The sequence below is a fragment of the Elaeis guineensis genome, chromosome 5 (genome assembly GCF_000442705.2).
Source record: "Elaeis guineensis isolate ETL-2024a chromosome 5, EG11, whole genome shotgun sequence".
NCBI lineage: Eukaryota > Viridiplantae > Streptophyta > Magnoliopsida > Arecales > Arecaceae > Elaeis > Elaeis guineensis.
This window is the reverse complement of record NC_025997.2, coordinates 30584744-30605102: the sequence shown is the minus strand read 5'-3', so window position 1 is coordinate 30605102 and position 20359 is coordinate 30584744. Positions and strand designations below refer to the sequence as shown.

The following is a 20359-nucleotide window of genomic DNA, read 5'->3' as shown; positions in this document are numbered from 1 at the left end:
GGATGTACATATATATTGAAGGTATTTATATTTTTACAAATGGACTTCATCTTTTTATCTGATGAAAGTGGTTGCCTTCTATGCATTACACTCTCAGGTTGGTACAATAAATAGCATCCACTATAGCATAATAGCTAACAAGTTCAAGGAGAGTTAATAGCCCAAGTTGACTATTTCTGTTGACAAGTCATTCCAAAAGAAAATTGACAACTTAGTTGCCTCCATAAAAGAAATAGAAAGCGGAGAAAATAACCAAGGGAGAGCACATACTTAGCATGTCCCAACAGTAGGGGTGTTCCATGTCATCATGATCTCTAATCTTGTTGATGATTGTATATGAGTCACCTTCAATCCAAATCTTGTTAGCCTTGAATTGTGAAACAATAACAAAAAAAAAATCTTTTTTAGGCATCTTGCAATTCAATTATAGTCATAGACACAGGCTTTCCAGTTGAACATGATACGCTACTTGCTAAGATATAACCTTTATAGTTGCAAATCATGAAACTAGATTTGGCTCTTCTATTAGACTTCAACGCTTCATAGAAATTGACTTTATACATCTATTAAAATATTTCATTCAACATTGTAATATAAAGCCACAAAGATATTTTTCATGCCATTTCATCTAAGATACATATATATTTTTTGTTGTCTTTTCCTTTTCATTAGTTATCTAAGCCAGTCTTTAACCTAGCAATAACATCCCTCCTTGGTTATTAGCAAATACAACAGTCTTAAGAGCAACCATTTTGGACCATGGACACCAATGATTCAAACACTTGTGAGAACAACCAGGATTAGTGAACAATGGGAAAACATCTTTTGTATACCTTTGAAGGTTAAGAAATAAGCACATAAAAAAGAAAATACCCACAAAAATTCACAGATTAGGGATTCATCATCCGTCATCAGCCAAATGATCATGAGCCATGGTAAAAATGAGGAAAGTGATTAAATAATATTAAAAAATAAAAACCGACTCAACGTTAGGCGGGAACCGCTTCCTCAATCCCTCACACGTACCAAAACTCCGCACGGGAAAGCCCTCTCGGGGCACTATAAAGTCTCCTACCGGTTCCTCTCGTTCCGCTCCCCCAGCAGCCCACCCCTCATCTCTCTTTCTTCGTCACGCCACCTTTACCTCTCCGGGATCGAACCCTCGCCCCCAAATTCGTCATGGCGAAGCCCTCGAATTCTGAGGATCTCTCCGAGGAAACACCCTCCAATGGCTCGATCTCCTCCGAGGAGGAGCAGAAGATCGAGGCCGAGGCGAACCAGGAAGAGGAGGACGACGACGAGGAGCTCGAGGACGTCGCGCGGACGGCGAGCCCCGACGATGACGAGGCCGGAGGAGATGGCGATGACTCGACCGAGGATGATGAGGCCGTCGCCGAGGCAAACGATTTCGAAGACGAGGTAAATAGTTTAGATGCGAAGAAAAAAATATCACGATCTTACCGATGATGGCGTCCAGGACTAGGGGGTAGGGTTTCTGTTTATCAAATCGTTGATCATAGTTTTTTATAATTTTTTTACAGGTTTTTTTAATGATTTCTTGTGTTTTCCTGATTTTCCTCATAAATGGTTGTATAGCAAAGTAAGAAGATTGATTTTTCTTCCTTTTTCTGATGCACTTGATGTGGATTCTTCAATTCCGTGGCAGTAACTGTTTAATTTTGCCATCGATCTGCGGCTTCTTTCTTGTTTGCTAAGAAAGTTTGCTCCTTTGTGTCGTTTAGGCTTTTATATTGTTACCAGTGGTTTTCCTTTGATTGAATTAATGTTGCACTGATAAGGAGTTAGGGTTTGCATGGATGTGGCTTTGGTACTATTCACATGAATAATATATGGCTGATGATCTTAGACCAACTCCCATTTGTTTCTGTGCTGGAGTTATTTCTAGCTCAGGGGGAAAAAATGAAGCTTAGGTTTTTCTCTTTAGAAGCTGAAGCTTCTATTTCTGATTGTCTTTCTCAAACAGATCAGCTTGGTATAGAGTTTTCTGATTCTTAGGGAACATAGGTATCTGTCAGTGGAAGCTTGTGGATTTGCTGAAGTAATTGCTTTGATACTTATGCAGACTGTGGAACCATCTGAAAATGCTGCAATTGGAAAGCGCGAGAGAGCCAGGCTAAGAGAGATGCAAAGGCTGAAGAAGCAAAAGATTGAGGAAATACTGGCTCAACAAAATGCTGCCATTGATGCTGACATGGTCCATCGATTTTTCTTTAACTAACTAGGAAGTGTCAATGAGAGATGATTTATATGCTTTACATTGCATGGCAATATCTATCTATTTTATATAACCGGAGTCAATATACTGTGCACTGATTCTTAACATTGTATGTCATGGAATCCACATCATTAATACATGGCCATCCTCTTTTATTTGATATATGGGCAATGTATAAATTATGAAATCGAGTGCATTAGCAGATTAAAAAGGAAAAGAACAATATGAATTTCAAAGGAATGCTATCTATGCACATTCTTTCCCTATCAAAATTATGAAAAACATGCTGCATGTGCTTGATATATGTAATATGTATAACTGGAATATTTGTTTCATCCACCGGCTGGGAGGCTTGTTTGCTTAAAAAGCTGGACGACATTGCTAAATGCAATTCTCTAATCCATCTTTATTACAACATGATTTAGACTTTAGGGAGGTTAATTAGAAAGATGATGGATGGTAGGAGAATATATTTACTGAAGAGGAGTGTACTCCTTTACTTAGTTGCTTGTCATACATGACACAACTTGTAATTTGTTTTATCATGATTCTATGTTTTTTCTCTCAAGATGTATTTCTGCTGCTATGCTTGCTTTATAGCTCTTTGGTGTCTGTAAGCATGCGATTGGATGCAAACTAACAATTGATACACTATCAGAACAATAAAGGGAAGGGGCGGCTGAAGTATTTGCTGCAACAGACGGAAATATTCGCTCATTTTGCTAATGGCATTCAATCTGCATCGGAGAAGAAGCCAAGAGGAAGGTAATAATGCCGGTGTCATACTTCATGTATTGGGAGGCATGCTAAATAAAAAAAGCATGGTTGAAGGCCATAGATTAAACTCGTCAACCTTCCTTATGACTGTCTTCCATTTATTGCAATAGTTGGTGCCTTCTGATTTTCATCATAATGGATCTCCAAATTGTAACTACTTAATTAGATACTGAAAGCACACATGAATTTTGTGATCAATTAAACTTATTTCTATATATAGTTTTTAGTTAATCAGTGTTTCCTAAACATATGGCATCGAAGTACTTGTGCTTCAAGCAAGATATTTGATTGAAATGTTATACATTGGATACTTACATGGTGTAACTAGTCTTTCTAGGTTCCATGAAAGAGGAGATGATGTGGATTGAATCACTAGCAGGAATTACCTGTTTATGTTAGCCTATTCATTTTCTTTAGGCTGTAATTCTTTAAAACTTCCCATTGCACTTGCAATATGAACATCTTCCATTTCTACTCTCGTTAATTCTTGTCAATCATATGTAAATAATACACATATGAGGCGTATATATTCCACAAGGAACTTATGTGAATTGCAAGTACAAAGCAACAATTGAGGAACTGGTCGATAAATATTTGTGTTAATATTTGCCCAAAACTATAGGTCCTACCCAGTTTTGCCTCATGATAATTTGAGTTATTTCATGTTTTAGGTTGGAGAAGACTGCTTGTTCACTCAAGGCCCATCAGGTGGTTTTTGTTTATGTTTGACTTAGACTTAACTAATGTGGGCTTGTTGCATTGAGCTTCCATTTCAAGTTTTGGAATTATTTTTGTGCTGGCTTGGGCCCTACCTATGTGATCTAGGAGTTTGATATAAAATATCAAATGTAATCTTGCAACATAATTTTGTTCTATAAAAAGCTTGAGTTTAGGTTATGGTGTTCACAGATTTCCCTAATGAAGTCCAAATTGGCTCTAAAAAAGGGTGACCTAGTGCACGAGGCTCATGTCATCGTGGGGTTTGCGGAGGGTCAATGTATGCAGCCTTACCTTGGCATGCAGAGAGGTGATTCCTTGTTTCGGACCCATGACATCTAGGTCACAGTGGAGCAATCTTACTGTTTGTCTCATCCTTTCTGAATTATCTCTCTCATTCTATTTTTATTAACTATAATTTGTTCATGGTTAATAATGTAAAAATAAATTCCTACCACAGAAGTTATGTAAAAGGAATTCTCATGTAGTGTGCAATTTGGTCTTGTCTAACATTAATCATGTAGAAGTTGAATATATTGTGCATTATTCTTGATGGGATCTGCCCAATCTCATGCACATATCTATGTTTCCTTTCAATCAGGGAAGTTTCTCATCCTTCAGTTTCAAGGGATATCTTTATTTTCTTAAAAAAATTCTGATTTATGATTTTTAGCAGTTGGACAGGGTACACAACTGCACATGTTAATGAGATGAACTATAATTTCCATGACAACATTTTCATCTGGGGCAAGATCTTGGCCTACCTCTTTTATTGGACATTCAGCACAATGATGTGTATGAATTTCAGCTTTTATTATCTTTACGGATATAAACTGATATACCTAAGATCTTGGTCTATGCAATATCAGTATATTGGCTGACAAGTTCTGATTTCTCTTTCACAATTCTAAATGAACAATTTTAGTAATCCAATATCAAAAACAATTCCTAAAAGTGGTAGAATATTCCAATATTCCAGTATCTTGATTCCAATAGTGTTGGTCAATATTTCAGAATATTTTGGCTTTTTCTATGAGTTCTTAACTTGCCATCTTGGCCTGGATAAATGGAAACCTTGGTTCATCTTGGTACCAGCCACCCACCAAGAAGGGCGAGATCTTAATTTTTAAATACCTTTTTTTGTAATTAAAATGTTTATACTCTGTTTCTTACCATAATGAGGCATCTCTATGATCATTTGGAAAATAGAAAGTCAATCATTTTTAACCTTGTTTTGGATGAATGATATTTGTTTTTGAGGAGCTAAGCAAACATAGTATTGTTTTTTTTATTTAAAAGGTAATAGGGGACTCTTGTTGAATTGATTTAAGACATGTCTGCAAAAACATCTTGATGAAAAAGTGTCTTTAGCTTGGGTTTTCATGTGCTCCTAAAAAATTGTTTCTTTAAATAGTCACTTAAGAATTTATTCTGCTCATAGGATTTCTTTTTTTTGGTTCATTACTCAAAATCTTTATTGCACTGTGAGATGTTTCAAAGGTCATTTTTCAGGTACTTACATTATAATATTTTGCATGACTTGTTTCTGATTTAATCCTTTTCAGGGGGCGTCATGCATCAAAAGTAACCGAGGAGGAAGAGGACGAAGAATACCTGAAGGAGGAAGAAGGTGGTTTCTCGATTGGAGGAGGGACTCGTTTGGTTTCACAACCATCTTGTAAGCTTTTCCTACTTCATGAGGAGCCCGTATCATATGAAAGTCCTGTAGATTCTCATGCATGCTCTGAAGTGGTAATTTTACCAAATGATGAATGAAAAAGTTGGAAAAGCCATCTTTCTCATCATCTTCCATTATCTTGTTCATTGTCTCTTTTTTTCTTTGGATGACTTGATGGTATGAGAACTATGTGATAGCTGCCCCTATTGACTGAGACTCCGAACTATCTGAACCATGCTGGTGCAGCCTGTGTGTGGTTCATTCTACAAGTGATTGCCCTTTTTTTTTGGTGAAATGTGATTGCCTTGTCAAATGCTGATTTTTGGGAAAATAACACATTAATGATCGTAGCATGTCAATGTAGTCCCAATGCAAATGCAATTCTTAAGGAGTTGCAATGATGCATACCATCATTTCCGCAATGTTAATTATTTAGTTTTCATCATCATGATCTAATTATGTACAAAAGAGTCGAACTTCTTTGTCCAGGTGTAAGTGGCATTTTAATTAAATAATTCTCTCTTACTAATATTGGACCTGCCATTGTCTTTTTAGCTCTTTAGTGGTCAGATGTTTGGACTTGGGTGTTTGATTTTGCTTGTCATCTCTTTTCTTCTTCAGGTATACAAGGGAAAATGAGAGATTACCAGCTGGCTGGATTAAATTGGCTGATAAGGTTGTACGAAAATGGAATCAATGGAATTCTGGCTGATGAGATGGTATGCATGGAATTACTTTTGATGCTTTTCCCCCTTCCATCCTCTGATTAACCTGCTTGATTTTATATGAGATCGAGTTAACACTTATTTCTGGAAGATGGTTTCTTTCTTCAAATTGTTTGTGATATTGTTTATTTGTTGTCTAGGGTCTCGGGAAAACATTGCAAACCATCTCTTTACTGGGCTATTTGCATGAGTTCAGAGGGATTACAGGGCCTCACATGGTGGTAGCACCGAAATCCACTCTTGGCAACTGGATGAGGGAGATTCGACGCTTCTGTCCTGTTTTGCGTGCTGTAAAGTTTCTTGGTAACCCAGATGAAAGGGTCAGTTAGAAGCTTATACCCTTTCCTCATGGTTTTGATGCATTATTCATTTGTTGAAATGTATCTCCACCTGAACCCTTTTTTTCATGTTTTTTATTTTCATTCTTGCAGAAACATATACGCGAAAATTTATTAGTGGCTGGAAAGTTCGATGTATGTGTAACTAGTTTTGAAATGGCCATCAAAGAGAAAAATGCCCTAAGGCGCTTTAGTTGGCGATATGTTATTATCGATGAGGCTCATCGGATAAAAAATGAGAACTCTCTTCTTTCTAAAACAATGAGACTCTATAAAACAAACTATCGCCTCCTTATTACGGGTACACCTCTTCAGGTATTCATTTGGTTCACTTTTCTAGGTGTGGGTTCCATTTGCTTTTCCTGCTAAATTTGTGTAGTTCAATCAGCCAAACTACCTTTTCTTCTGTAATCACCTTTTTCTAATATACTACTTTTGTGTTATCTCTTATATTTACTAAAGCACCATGCAGGAATTGATTGCATGCCTTCTTAATTGAATTATAGTCTGATAAAAAAATGGGTTTATCATTAAGTATCGGCAATTGGGAATTGCATCATGTTGTATTTACATGCTTTTCTTTTTAGAATTTTTGTTGCATGTATTTTGCATTTGTAGTCTAATTCTCTAATTTGTAAATAGTTGGATCTAGATTTTGTATTGAACAAATGTATTTGTCAATTTCTATTATGTGCAGAACAATCTGCATGAGCTCTGGTCCCTTCTTAATTTTCTACTTCCTGAGATATTTAGTTCAGCTGAAACCTTCGATGAATGGTTTCAAATATCTGGGGAAAATGATCAGCAAGAGGTTGTCCAGCAGCTTCACAAGGTAAAATGAAAAGACCTTTGCTTGGTAAATTTGTCTGCTTTTATTTGTTTGATGGTGTTAATGAGTAATCATGTCTCTTATCTTTGTGAAGGTTCTTCGTCCATTTCTCCTCCGTAGACTAAAATCTGATGTTGAAAAAGGTTTACCTCCAAAGAAGGAAACTATACTCAAAGTAGGAATGTCCCAGATGCAGAAGCACTATTATCGTGCTCTGCTTCAGAAAGATCTGGAAGTCATTAATGCTGGAGGAGAACGTAAACGTCTTCTAAACATAGCTATGCAGCTGCGTAAGTGTTGTAATCATCCATATCTGTTCCAAGGCGCAGAGCCTGGCCCACCTTATACGACAGGGGAACATCTTATTACAAATGCTGGTAGGATAAACTCTATTGGACCTTTATGTCTTCCAAACCAAGCACAGGCTTCTTGACTATACGATCTTTTGCAGGAAAAATGGTTCTTCTAGATAAACTTCTGGCTAAGTTAAAAGAGCGTGATTCCAGGGTTCTAATATTTTCACAGGTATAAACCTCTTCTGTATATTTGCTCTTGGTTTGCAGGCAATTTTACTTTCAGCTTGGTAATGCCTGAAATCTAGAAAAGTCTATAGAACATGCAAGATACTCTCAAGCTAAGCCATTTTCCTGGGTAGGGGTGCAATCGAGCCGAGCCAGTCGAATAGTTGGAAGCTCGAGCTTGACTCAACTCAAAAGTACTTGGGTTCGAACCTGGGCTCGAGATCAACCGAGCTTTAATATCCCAAGCTCAAGCTCGGCTCGATGAAAAATAGATAAAACTCGAGCTTGACTCGACTCGACTCGAATATCAACCGAGCCATAGTCGAGCTCAAAATCGAGCCTTAGTTTACTAATAATATATGTATTAATATCTATATTATAAATAAAAATAATATTATTAAAAGTATATATAAATTCGAGTAGGTTCGTGAGTTTTCGAGCCGAGTATCTTGCTACTCGAGCTCGGCTCGAAAAATTATTTGACCTACTTGAGCTCGATAATAACTGAGTCGAGTCGAGCTTGAGTAACTTGCGAGCGGCTCAGCTCGTTTGCAGCCCTATTCCTGGGTCATGAACTTGTATTGCTAAGAAGAAACAAACATTGCTCCTAAAGAGATCTTATTCTTTTCTTTTTCTTTCTTTTTTTCTTTCAGTTTATGCTTTCCTTGTGCATATGCATAGAATATGCACACAATTTGTTGCTTTCATATTTTATGACTGTTTTTTTTAAAAAAATTTTCTGCTAATAATTTGGCTCTGGTGTGTAGATGACTAGGCTTTTGGATATCCTGGAGGATTATTTGATGTTTCGTGGATACCAATACTGTCGGATTGATGGTAATACTGGTGGGGAAGAACGTGATGCTTCTATTGAAGCCTTCAATCAGCCGGGGAGTGAAAAGTTCATTTTCTTGCTTTCAACCAGAGCTGGTGGGCTGGGGATTAACCTTGCCACTGCAGATGTTGTTATTCTTTATGACAGTGATTGGTAATTCTCTTTCTACAATCATGCTTTTTTCTTTGGATTCATATCATGCACCTTTGGTCTTATGTTTTCTGTCACTGTATTTAGGAACCCTCAGGTTGATTTGCAAGCACAAGATCGTGCTCACAGGATTGGTCAGAAAAAGGAAGTTCAAGTGTTCCGTTTCTGCACCGAGGTCTAACATTATGGAGTTCCTTTAATAATACAATGTAATGTGAAACAAAACAATGTATAGAAAAGCTTTTAATATATGTCTCATATATATGCAGTATACTATTGAAGAAAAAGTGATCGAGAGGGCATATAAGAAACTTGCGCTTGATGCTTTGGTGATCCAACAAGGTCGATTAGCAGAGCAGAAAGGTAAGCAATCCTATTTCAAAGATTTTGTAGCCTTCCCTGTCAATGCAATTTGTTTGTTTATATGTTTAAGGGTGTCTTATATTGTGTTTTCTTGATTTTTTTTTTCAATGCAGCTGTTAATAAAGATGAATTGTTGCAAATGGTGAGATTTGGTGCTGAGATGGTCTTCAGCTCCAAGGACAGTACAATAACTGATGAGGATATTGACCGTATCATAGCTAAAGGAGAGGAGACAACAGCTGAGCTTGATGCTAAAATGAAGAAGTTTACGGAGGATGCTATCCAGTTTAAAATGGATGATAGTATGCAGATCCCTTCTGTTGATCTTTAATTCATTAGATGAGCCAAATTATTAGCTTCATAATGCTTATATCTTTTTATGTGCAGCTGCTGACCTTTATGACTTCGATGATGAGAAGGTATGCAAATTTGAAATATACTAGGGTTCCATATCAAGTTGCATGGTTCTGTGTTTATAAGCTGCTGTTGTCTGCCTTTTTTATTTTATTTGTTCCATGTTCCAGCCATATATCATTATTAATATCAAGAGTTATTCCATCAGCATTCATTTCCTTTCCTTTTTTTTTGAAGGATGATAACAAAACTGACTTTAAGAAACTTGTTACTGAGAACTGGGTAGAACCTTCAAGAAGGGAAAGGAAAAAAAAGTAAGGCCATATTGTTAGCTGTGGATTTTGCCTTTTTATTCATTCTTTATGAACCTGATTTATTTTCCACATATGTATACAGTTACTCAGACTCTGATTACTTCAAGCAAGCATTGCGGCAAGGTGGACCAGCAAGAGCAAGAGAGCCACGGATTCCTCGCATGCCTCAGTTGTAAGTTCGATTTGGTTCTGGTCCCATTTCTACTCATATGTTGTACCGGACTTTGAGTGCCTGCTGAAGGTGTTGATTGTTGCTACCATATTTTACAGACATGACTTCCAGTTTTTCAACACAAAGAGGTTAAGTGAATTGTATGAAAAAGAAGTGCGGTATCTTATGGTGCGAGCCTGCTAGACCTACTCTTTCATATGCTTTTCCTTTTTTTTTTTTCCCTGTTCAACATACATTTTTCTATTGTTGCATTTATTTGCTGTAGCCTGCTGCTTCATTTTGTATAATTTTTTTTTGAAATAAATGGGAGCTAGTTGAACCGAATGATTATTTCTTAGTCCAATTCTGCAAGCATGCCTCAACTAGAATTACAGATATTTGCTATCATAAAACTTTCAAAAGAATCTCAAGTGTCCGCCAACCCTCTCATACTGTTTTAGATGGGTATTTCCCTTCTGATTTTCCTGCACCCCAGCTTGTCATCCTACCAAGTTGTATACAAGACTGTGAAAGGCTGCTGCACCTTGCTGCTTATATCTCTATTTACAACATGCTATCATAAGACCTTGTTTTATAGTCTTTAGCTAGTAAAAGGATTTTCATCCCAATTTTTCTCTAGCGAGGGCATTGGTTATTTCATCATTTGTTTGTATATGTTCAGCAAACACATCAAAGGAATCAGTCAAAGGACACCATTGGTGATAGTGATGAATTTGAAGGTATATTCATTTTGCAGACATCATCTTGGTTGGTTTATAGTTCAAACTAATAATTTTGAATCATTTTGTAGACTTGAGTGAACCCTTGACCATGGAGGAACAGGAAGAAAAGGAGCGGTTGCTAGAAGAGGTTGGGAGATCATTGATTAGGGACATTGATGCAGGCAATGAATATTTTTATGATTAACTTTGTCGAATTTCAGGGTTTTTCAACATGGACAAGGAGAGACTTCAATACATTTATTCGGGCATGTGAAAAATATGGCCGCAATGACATAAAAAGTATAGCTTCTGATATGGAGGGCAAAACAGAAGAAGAGGTAGAAAGATATGCTAAAGTCTTCAGAGAGAGATACAAGGAATTGAATGGTACGATTCTTGATCAAATTGCAGATTACATATTTCTCTCTTTCTGTTTAATACTCACATGTTATGTGTGCCAGAAACACTAGTAGGTTTTTCACTTCCTGGTATGTTCTTAACTTTGCTTGGTGTCCCATCAGACTATGATAGAATAATCAAGAACATAGAAAGAGGAGAGGCAAGAATCTCTCGCAAAGATGAGATAATGAAGGCAATTGGGAAAAAGTTAGATCGTTACAAGAATCCTTGGTTAGAATTGAAGATTCAGTATGGCCAAAACAAAGGGAAGTTGTACAATGAAGAATGTGACCGCTTCATGGTGTGCTATTTTATGGGTCTAATGTTATCAATCAATTATATCTTTTTGGCCTTCTGGCATGTTTGTGATCCTACATTATTTCTCTTTTCAGTTATGCATGGTTCACAAACTTGGATATGGGAATTGGGATGAGCTGAAAGCAGCATTCCGTACTTCACCTTTATTCCGTTTTGATTGGTTTGTGAAGTCCCGCACTACACAAGAGCTCGCCAGGCGGTGTGATACACTGATTCGTCTGGTGGAGAAAGAAAATCAGGAATATGATGAGCGAGAGAGGCAAGCTCGCAAAGATAAAAAACTTGCTAAGGTTGAGTTTTCTGATCCTTTTTATTGGCTTGAAAGAATTGGATGTCTTATCGGATTCATTTGACTTAGCAACTTATCTGGAACATTTTAAGTGGATCATCGTGACAGTGTTCTATATTAAAATATTCTGAAGTCCTGACTCGCCTCTTTCCACTACATGCTCTGGTTTTGCTGTTCATAATTTAGTCATGTGGATGATTGTTACAGCTTGTTTAGATTTTCTCCAGCTGAAATTTTCTGAACTTGATCCTTGTTTTGTTCTCCCTGCTTTTCAGAACCAGACACCATCGAAGCGGTCCATGTCAAGGTCAGCAGCTGTGGAAACCCCTGCACTTGCTTCTTTCAAGAGACGAAGGCAAGCAGTGATGGATGACCATGTAACCCCGGTAAGTTAGTGTGTTCAATATATATACCATACTTCACAGAAATTTCTTAAATTTCTGACATGGAATGAGATGGGAAGCAACCACTAAAAATTATGCGGGAGACAAGGATCAGAAAATTTAAACAAGTGGATATTGACAAAATTGCTTTATTAGACAGTAAATAGTTCTCTTTGCCTGTTGTTTATTTGTGAAAAGAAATAATAATAATGAAAATATACCACCTTAACAGATGAATATATGTTACCTAAATTTTAAGTTCAGGGGTATTGATGCGGCACCAAAAAAAAATAAAAAAACTCAAGAAAGTAAATAGGAAAGGGAAATAAAATGAAAAGAAAACAAAAAAATCCAGAGAAAGAAAACAACCCACTTTAGGGTTTTCGATTTGTAATTCCAAGCTATCTCTTTAATACAATAGGAATCTTAAAATAGACTCAAATAAGATGGAAATGAAATTACATCTTAATAAAAATGAAAATCATATCTCTTAATATGGAAACAAGATAAAATCTCGCAATTATTCAAAATTTCATAATTTCTAAATTATGACGTCTCCACCTAAAATAAGTGTGGAATTTTTGATTCTCATCATTTCCTCTTGGCTGGAAGAACTCGTCTTTGGTGAGAAATTGCGATAGGCCTTTAGGAGATCTAGATCAATGCAGTGTAATTCATCCTCATGAACCCAAGTAGTATTTGAATCTGGCCGGTTCTGCCACTTAACTAAAACCTTTGAAATCCATCATGAGTAGAAGAAACAACCTTGTCAGTGATAATGCGCTCAATACAGTCCGATGACGATGTCGGAAGTGGAGGAAGAATTGGAAGAACACCTGCATGCACAGTAGAAGGCTTGAATGTGCCCTGATAAGGAAATAAGTTTGCAACAATAAAAATTGAACTAAATTTCAAATCAGAAGGTAATTCTAAATAATAAGCATTAGATCCAAGTTTGCGAAGGATACAAAAGGGACCAGTAGCTCGAGCATGCAATTTCTTGAACGAATGTTTGGGGTAACGTTTTGGATGAATACGAGCCATCATAGTCACCCTCATTAAATTCTACATTCCTACGATGAGTATCAACAGCAAGTTTATATTTCTCGATGCTCGTAGCAGTCTTTCACCGAATATCGGCATGTATGTCACAAATATATTGAGCAAACGAGGTGGCAGGTTCAGAAATGTTGTTATCCATAGGTAAGGTAACAAGATCAATGGGTGGATGAGGATTAAGGCCATGAACAATTTCAAAAGGGCTTTTGTCAATAGATCGATTCACTGAGCTGTTATAGGCAAATTCTGCCGTAGGCAATGACAAATCCTATGTACCAGATCTATCGCCAATTAGACACCTAAGCAAATCATGAAGGCTACAGTTTACAACCTTTGTTTGACCATCTAATATACCCTCTGGGGTCGCATCCTTAAACTCCATCAACTGCTCAATCGCAGGAGGTGGATTATCTTTGGAGTTTGAGGTCAAGTGGATCTCATTGCTAGGAATGATAGTTAATATTACTCCAGACTCTCAACTTTTTTTTTTCAAATTTTTTATGAGTCAAAATGTGATAATTTTTCTGACAAGGGTTTGAAGAGAACTCTTATCTTTTTTTGCAGGTTGGGACTCACTAGGCTTAGCAGTGTTTAACCTAATTTTCTTATCGTTATGCATGAAAATATAGTTATTCTCCCTACCAAAGTTATAATCATCTACATCATAAATTCAAGGTCTATTTAACAAGATACTAGCAACCTCCATGGATAACACATCACACATAATCTCAGTAGAATAATTTTCCATCTGAATTGGCACGAGACAACACTCACTAATAGGAAGTGAGGTTTTATCTATCCAGGCAACTCTATAAGGATGAGGATGAGATGAGATTTTAGCTTCAATCTACTAATGGTAGATTTAGACAACATTCATAGAGCTACCCCGATCGATGAAAAGCTTACAAATTTTATCCCCACATTGGGCATAAATATGAAAAATGCTGGTGCAGTTTTATGCTTCAAAGTCTGCAGGAGTAGTGATGGTGCATCTCATGACATGAACACTCATAAATCCTCACAATTCTCCTCATACTCTTCCTCTGAAGTAGCTGGCTCTACAAGGTTAAAGTCTTCTATGGGGCTATCATGTAAAATTTCTTCACCTTCAATTCTTATGGCCAATGTATGATGTGGACATCGAGCAACTATATGGCCCTTATTATGACAATAATGGCATTGTATATTTGAAGAACTAACTGAATGAGATGTCATTAGGACAGTCTCGGATCCTAGTGATTGTGGGTTGCTGACTGGTAGTCATATTTGGAGTAGGATCATGACTCGTACGAGAAGGCAATAGCTGTGAAACATCCTTAGTGCGATTGACAGGGGTAGACCTAGACTGTCAGACTTGTTGGGGAAGGAAACTCCTCTTCTTTAGGGGAAAGTCCTATGAAACTTCTCAATTTCTAAGGCTTTGTGGGTAGGCATTCCCTACAGATTCAAAAAAATACAAAAAAACCTCCCTCTTCAAGTCGACTCTTAGACCACTAATAAACTAAGATACCAGCTTCTATGACTCTTTAGAAACATTATATCTCAATTGTAAATCCTCAAAATGGGCCATGTAGTCAGTGACAGTAGTGGTTCCTTACCTAAGAGTATACCATTATCTAATAATTGACTCCTGTAGTAAGTGGGAACATACTTTTTTCAAAGCTTAGACTTCATCTCCTCCTAAAGGACTATAGGTAGATGTCCTAATCACTCTAGATCCCTTTGGATTGTCCATCAATATCTTTTGGCAAAATCCACAAGCTTCATTTTAGTAAAGTGGACACGAGATGCATCTGACATGTGGTACCACTCAAAATAAATCTCTAGGTCCTGTAACCAATCATGGAATGCATCTGGGTCTAACCTACCATCATAGGAAACGACATCAATCTTAACCCCTCTTGGTGATACCTCAAACTCACATATAGGAGGATATGGCCTAAATTGTTGACCTCGGGGCCTCTAAGTGCCTAGAGCCCCGAGCATACCTAGCAGTTTGCTTATGACGTCTAGATGGAAAAATAGGCGGTTTCACTTCTCCCTCATAGTCATCTCTATAGTACTCATCATCTCTAGCTTTTGCTATGTAATCTGGAAGAATCCTACTATTATAAGGACTTTGAGAATTGTTTATGGAATGGTAGGTAATTGGAGGGACTAACATGTAGATTGGAGGTGTCTGAAAGGACTGACTCGTCTGCAGATATAATTCGGACCACCAGTTGGCTTAAGAGTATAGGGAGGAGGTTGATGAATGGATGGACTACTAGTATGGTCATCCTCTAAAGGTTGTTTATCCAATCTTGACTTTCTTATAGATGGTAGGTGTTCGAATTGCTGATCGATGAGATTAGCAATGTCTACACGGTGATCAACTTGATTAGTACAAAGCTCAATAAGCTTAGTTTGAAGTCAATTTAATGACTGGCATATTTGGTTTAAAGTCTCTTGGAATGCAGTTTGGATATTTTTAACTAATTCAAACTTTTTTTTCATAGCGGAATGAGCATCTTTCAAATTGTCAATGATCATGGTAGCGAGAAAGGGCAAGGATAAAAGTGATATTAGGCTAAAATGTTGTAATCACAAAGAAATTCAGCCATTACGCTCACAATGAAGAATGTAAAGTTAAATGCAGCGCCTATGTTTTTAATTCGTGCAATATCAAAGAGGTGATGTGATATAACCGAGCTACTGAAGATAAATGTGAACAAAATGAGGCCAACAAAAAGATTCGGGTTCTTCTTTTCTTTCTTCTCTTTTTTCGGAGGGGGGGGGGGTTAGGGAAGTATGAAATAAAAGAAAGGATCTAAGCAATTGCAGAAGCTATTCATAATTTGAAGAGGTCACAAGATTCAATGAAGCATCCATACCTTACAGACAGTGCTCTGGTACCAATTGATGTGGCACCCAAAAAAAAAAAAAAAATCAAGAAAGCAAACAGGAAAGGTAAAATAAAATGAAAGGAAAACAAAGGAATCAAGAGAAAGAAAAACAATAGAAGTCGACTCTCAAATAAGATGGAAATGAATCACATCCAAATAAAAGTGGAAATTATATCTTTTAATATAAAAACAAGATAAAATCTTTCAAATAAGATGGAAACAAGATAAAATCTCTCTAAGATGGAAATAAGATTTTCTCTCAATATGGAAACAAGATAAAATTTCTCAAATGAGATGGAAATAAGACAAAATCTCTCTAAGATAGAAACAAGATAAATTTTTTCAAAAATCTTTCAATTATTTAAAATTCTACAATTTCTAAATTATGATGTCTCGTCTAAAATAAATGCGAAATTCCTGACTCTCATTAGGTATTGTATGTTACATTCTGTATTGTACAGGTGCCAGCCCTATTTTCAATAGGTTCCGCATTCGGGGGTGACGAAACTGGTTTTAGATATCTTAAGCTATTTTCTAAGGGAAACACCAAAAAGAAGCGAACCACTCAATCTATTTGATTTTCTTTCTTCATAAATCTTTTATTTGTCCATAGCTATTTATGAGTGATAGTAGAGCTTGTTTGAAAGGTTATGACTCTAGTATTTTGTCCGAGGGAATCATGAAGTTTGGAGCCCAACACATTATCTGGACGTGGTTTTGATTAAAACCACTTGGATTTTGTTTGAGGTGCATGACATGAGGCCAGTGGATTGTTTCAGTAACAAATTTCTTTCTTTTTCATTTTTTAGATGCTAATTTTTTACAGTTGGCTTGCATGCTGCTTCTTTCTTTCTTAACGACGTGAACATAGAGAGATCATGCTGATGTATGATTTGTTTTCTCATGTACTTGTAACAGGGGGGAAGGAGGAGGAGGGGATGATTTTAGTTATAGGAGTTCACTGCATCTTTTTGAAGTTTGTGATCCAGAAATATAGGCTGGTTCTACTTGTGGGAAATGCTCATTTTGCTGAATGCATGGGCTTCACCTCTTAATATGCGAGTAAAAGTTGTCTCCTCTAGGCAAATGCTGGCTGTAGCCGTTTAACTTGCCATTTTAAATATGATATCTCATGATGTTGTTATACTGAATGTTGGACCACTCCATCCATTTTTTGTTGTTCAGGAGTGGATTTTTTTGTTGAATCCAAAATTTATTCTATTATAACATTTTTCTTGTGCCTTCAAATATGGTTGTTTATAGTTTGTCATTTAGGTCAAAATTACAGTAGACACTTGGCCAAGAGCTTGATAACATAGGATATGTTATGCGTAGAAGAAATTTGAAAAAAACTGCATGTTACTAAATAGCGGAGCAATAAGTTCAAATAGTGTCTGCTGCTAGAAGAGCCTTCATTAATCGGGAAGCATGTTATCAGAATGAGAAATTCTTTGTGCACCAGAAGAGCCTTTATCTATCGGGAGGCATGTTATCAGAATGAGGAATTCTTTGTTCACCACGCGGCAGTGCGCGAATGCGCGTGATTGGCTCACTTATGGGGTTGGATAAAAAAATATTTTTTTTTTCATACCGCTGTCCGGCTGGGTGTGAGCCAATCATCACTCGCGATGCACAAAGAATTTCTCAATCAGAATTCTGAATAGTTCTTTTAAATATCCTCCTTTGAGGACTGTTTGGTTTGTGGGGAAAATTCCTTTCCATTGAAATGTTTTTTGTGAGAAGCTGATATTTGGATATATGATGTTTGTGAAAGTAAAATTTTTATATTTGATTGATCATTAAAAAAAATTAATATATTTTAAAATAATTTATATTTGATTGAACATCTATTTTTATGTAAAATATATAATTTTTTTGTAGCAAAAATATTTGTTATACTCTTAATAAAAGAAAAGATCGTATCCCAGTCTATCTAAAAATTTAAAAGTATTTTAGAAAAATAAATTATCTCAATTTTTAGTATTGGATGTTGGATTTTTTGTTTTTAATGTTCTACATGATTTTTTTTCATGAAATGTAAAACTTTTATTCTGAGGAAAAAATTATTTTTTCTTTTGAAAACCAATTAAATATGCAAAACTGCTTCATTTTTTCATTGGCTATACTTCCCCACCCTCTATATGCGAATCAAACGAGCACTAAATCTTTTAGAGGACCTCGATAGGAAAGTGTGTTTTGCATGAGTTCTAAATCTTTTAGATTGCATTTGGTGCATCGTCAGATAATTTTGAAAAATAATTTAGATTGTCTTCAATATAGATTGCCATCGTTAAATTGCTAGTAATATTGATTATTATATTTGGTACATATAGATAATATTACAGTAAAATTATTAAAAATTTTAATTGACATGTTCAGTACGATAAGCAGATTATCGATAATATGAAATCAAATTTCTAAAATACCCCTTTAATCTTATAATAATATAATATAATATAATATAATATAATATAATGATATTTATATAATTAAATATATTTTAATATAGTATATTATAATATTATATTATGATATTATAATAAAAGTATAATAATATAAGAGATTATATTAGATTATTTTAATAATATAATAATATAATATATAATAATATAATATTATATATTATATTATATTAATAAAAGATATCATTATGATATATTATAATATTAATATATTATAATATAATAGTATAACAATATAATTAATATATTGTTATATAGAATAATATTTATATAATATATATTACAATATATTAATATAATCTATAATATTATATGATAATATAAAAATAAATTATTATATATAATATTATATTATACTATATATAATATTATATATATAATATTATATTAATATAATATATTAATATAATATATTATTATAATATATTATAATAATAATATAATAATATATAGTAATATAATATTAATGATATTTATATAATTAATATAACATAATATAATATATTTTAATATAGTATATTATAATATTATATTATGATATTATAATAAACTAATATAATATAATATTTTAATATAATATACTAATATAATATATTATACTATATTATTATATATAATAATATTATATTGTATATTATATTATATTAATAAAAGATATTATTATAATATATTATAATATTTATATATTAATATTACAATATTTTATAATATTATAATATGATAATATAATAATAAATTAATATAATATAATATACTATATTATTATATATAATAATATTATATTAAAGTATATTATATTTATATAAGATATTAATATAATATAATATATATTATTATAATAAATTATAATACTATAATAATATATACTAATATAATATTATAATAATATAATATAATATTATAATATTATAATAATATAATATAACAATATAATATAATTTATTGTTATATATAATAGGATTTATATAATACATATTATAATATATTATCATATACTATATTATTGTAATATAATATAGTTACTACAAAAATATAACAATAATATAATAATAGTATATTGTATTATAATATATTATATTATATTATTATATATAATAAGTGGAGGGTGAGAGCTATCGAGGGAGGGGGGTGGTGGGATGGATTTTGTATGTTTTTTTTGGAGGAATAATTTTGTTCAGAATTTTTTTTACAATATTATCAAATAAGTAATAATTTGGATAGTCATATTTCTCCGAAATAATCTGAATTGCCATCCAAAAAGCATACTAAATACAGTAATCCGATGGATCCATTTTAAATTATCAGTAATTTAGGTAGATTGCTAGCTACCAAATGAAACCTTAGAGCTCTTGATAAGTGTGCTTCACAGTGCAAGCTATTTGTCAGCACCTTTTGGTATGAGTCTGCTAATAATTTGTTTATCCTATTCAAACATACCAACCTTTGTTATCAAGATTCGAGATTTTATAAGGGCTAGCAGAAGGATCCTTCGTACGAGCAACCTGAAACCTTTCTGGAAGTGGACTTCTTATGGTACTTTCTTTGTGAAGTCATTTTAGAGATTCCTTAGCCAGGACCTGCATCGTTCGTCTCCTCACGCTCTATACGTGCTCGTGTTAGCTACGAAGTTTCGGAGCAGTTTAGATGTTTGTAGAAATAATCCACACAACTTTCTCATACATGGTTGAAATAGCTTAATGATTGGGGTGTTGTAATTTTGGCACATTTTATGGCCATGTGCGACACGACAGTTGTGCAGGTAATTTCAACACAACATGTTTAGAATGCAGTTATGTAGGGCAGGTACTTGCGAGCCAATATGGCCATAAAATGTGCGGCACAATGGACATTCAT

At 34.7% G+C, this 20359-nt stretch overlaps 1 protein-coding gene across 2 annotated transcripts; it reads left to right on the top strand.

Annotated features, from left to right (window-relative positions):
- Positions 1-1077: 1077 nt before the first annotated feature.
- LOC105045237 (probable chromatin-remodeling complex ATPase chain) lies at positions 1078-17291 on the top strand. Of its 2 annotated transcripts, XM_019850809.3 has the most exons (25): positions 1078-1419; positions 2084-2215; positions 2895-3001; positions 5296-5408; positions 6030-6127; positions 6274-6453; positions 6565-6786; positions 7169-7303; positions 7395-7677; positions 7752-7825; positions 8589-8809; positions 8894-8981; positions 9076-9169; positions 9283-9471; positions 9557-9588; positions 9761-9837; positions 9920-10009; positions 10108-10177; positions 10671-10728; positions 10800-10858; positions 10932-11097; positions 11232-11410; positions 11502-11717; positions 11992-12102; positions 16962-17291. In XM_019850809.3, exons 1-25 carry the CDS (start codon positions 1180-1182, stop codon positions 16983-16985), a joined length of 3258 nt encoding a protein of 1085 aa, XP_019706368.1. In that variant the 5' UTR covers positions 1078-1179; the 3' UTR covers positions 16986-17291. The 2 variants fall into 2 exon arrangements, with proteins under 2 accessions (XP_019706368.1, XP_073113938.1); XM_073257837.1 differs by lacking the exons at positions 1078-1419; positions 2084-2215 and adding an exon at positions 3923-4040 and having other exon boundaries at positions 2921-3001.
- The last annotated feature ends 3068 nt before the right edge of the window (positions 17292-20359 follow it).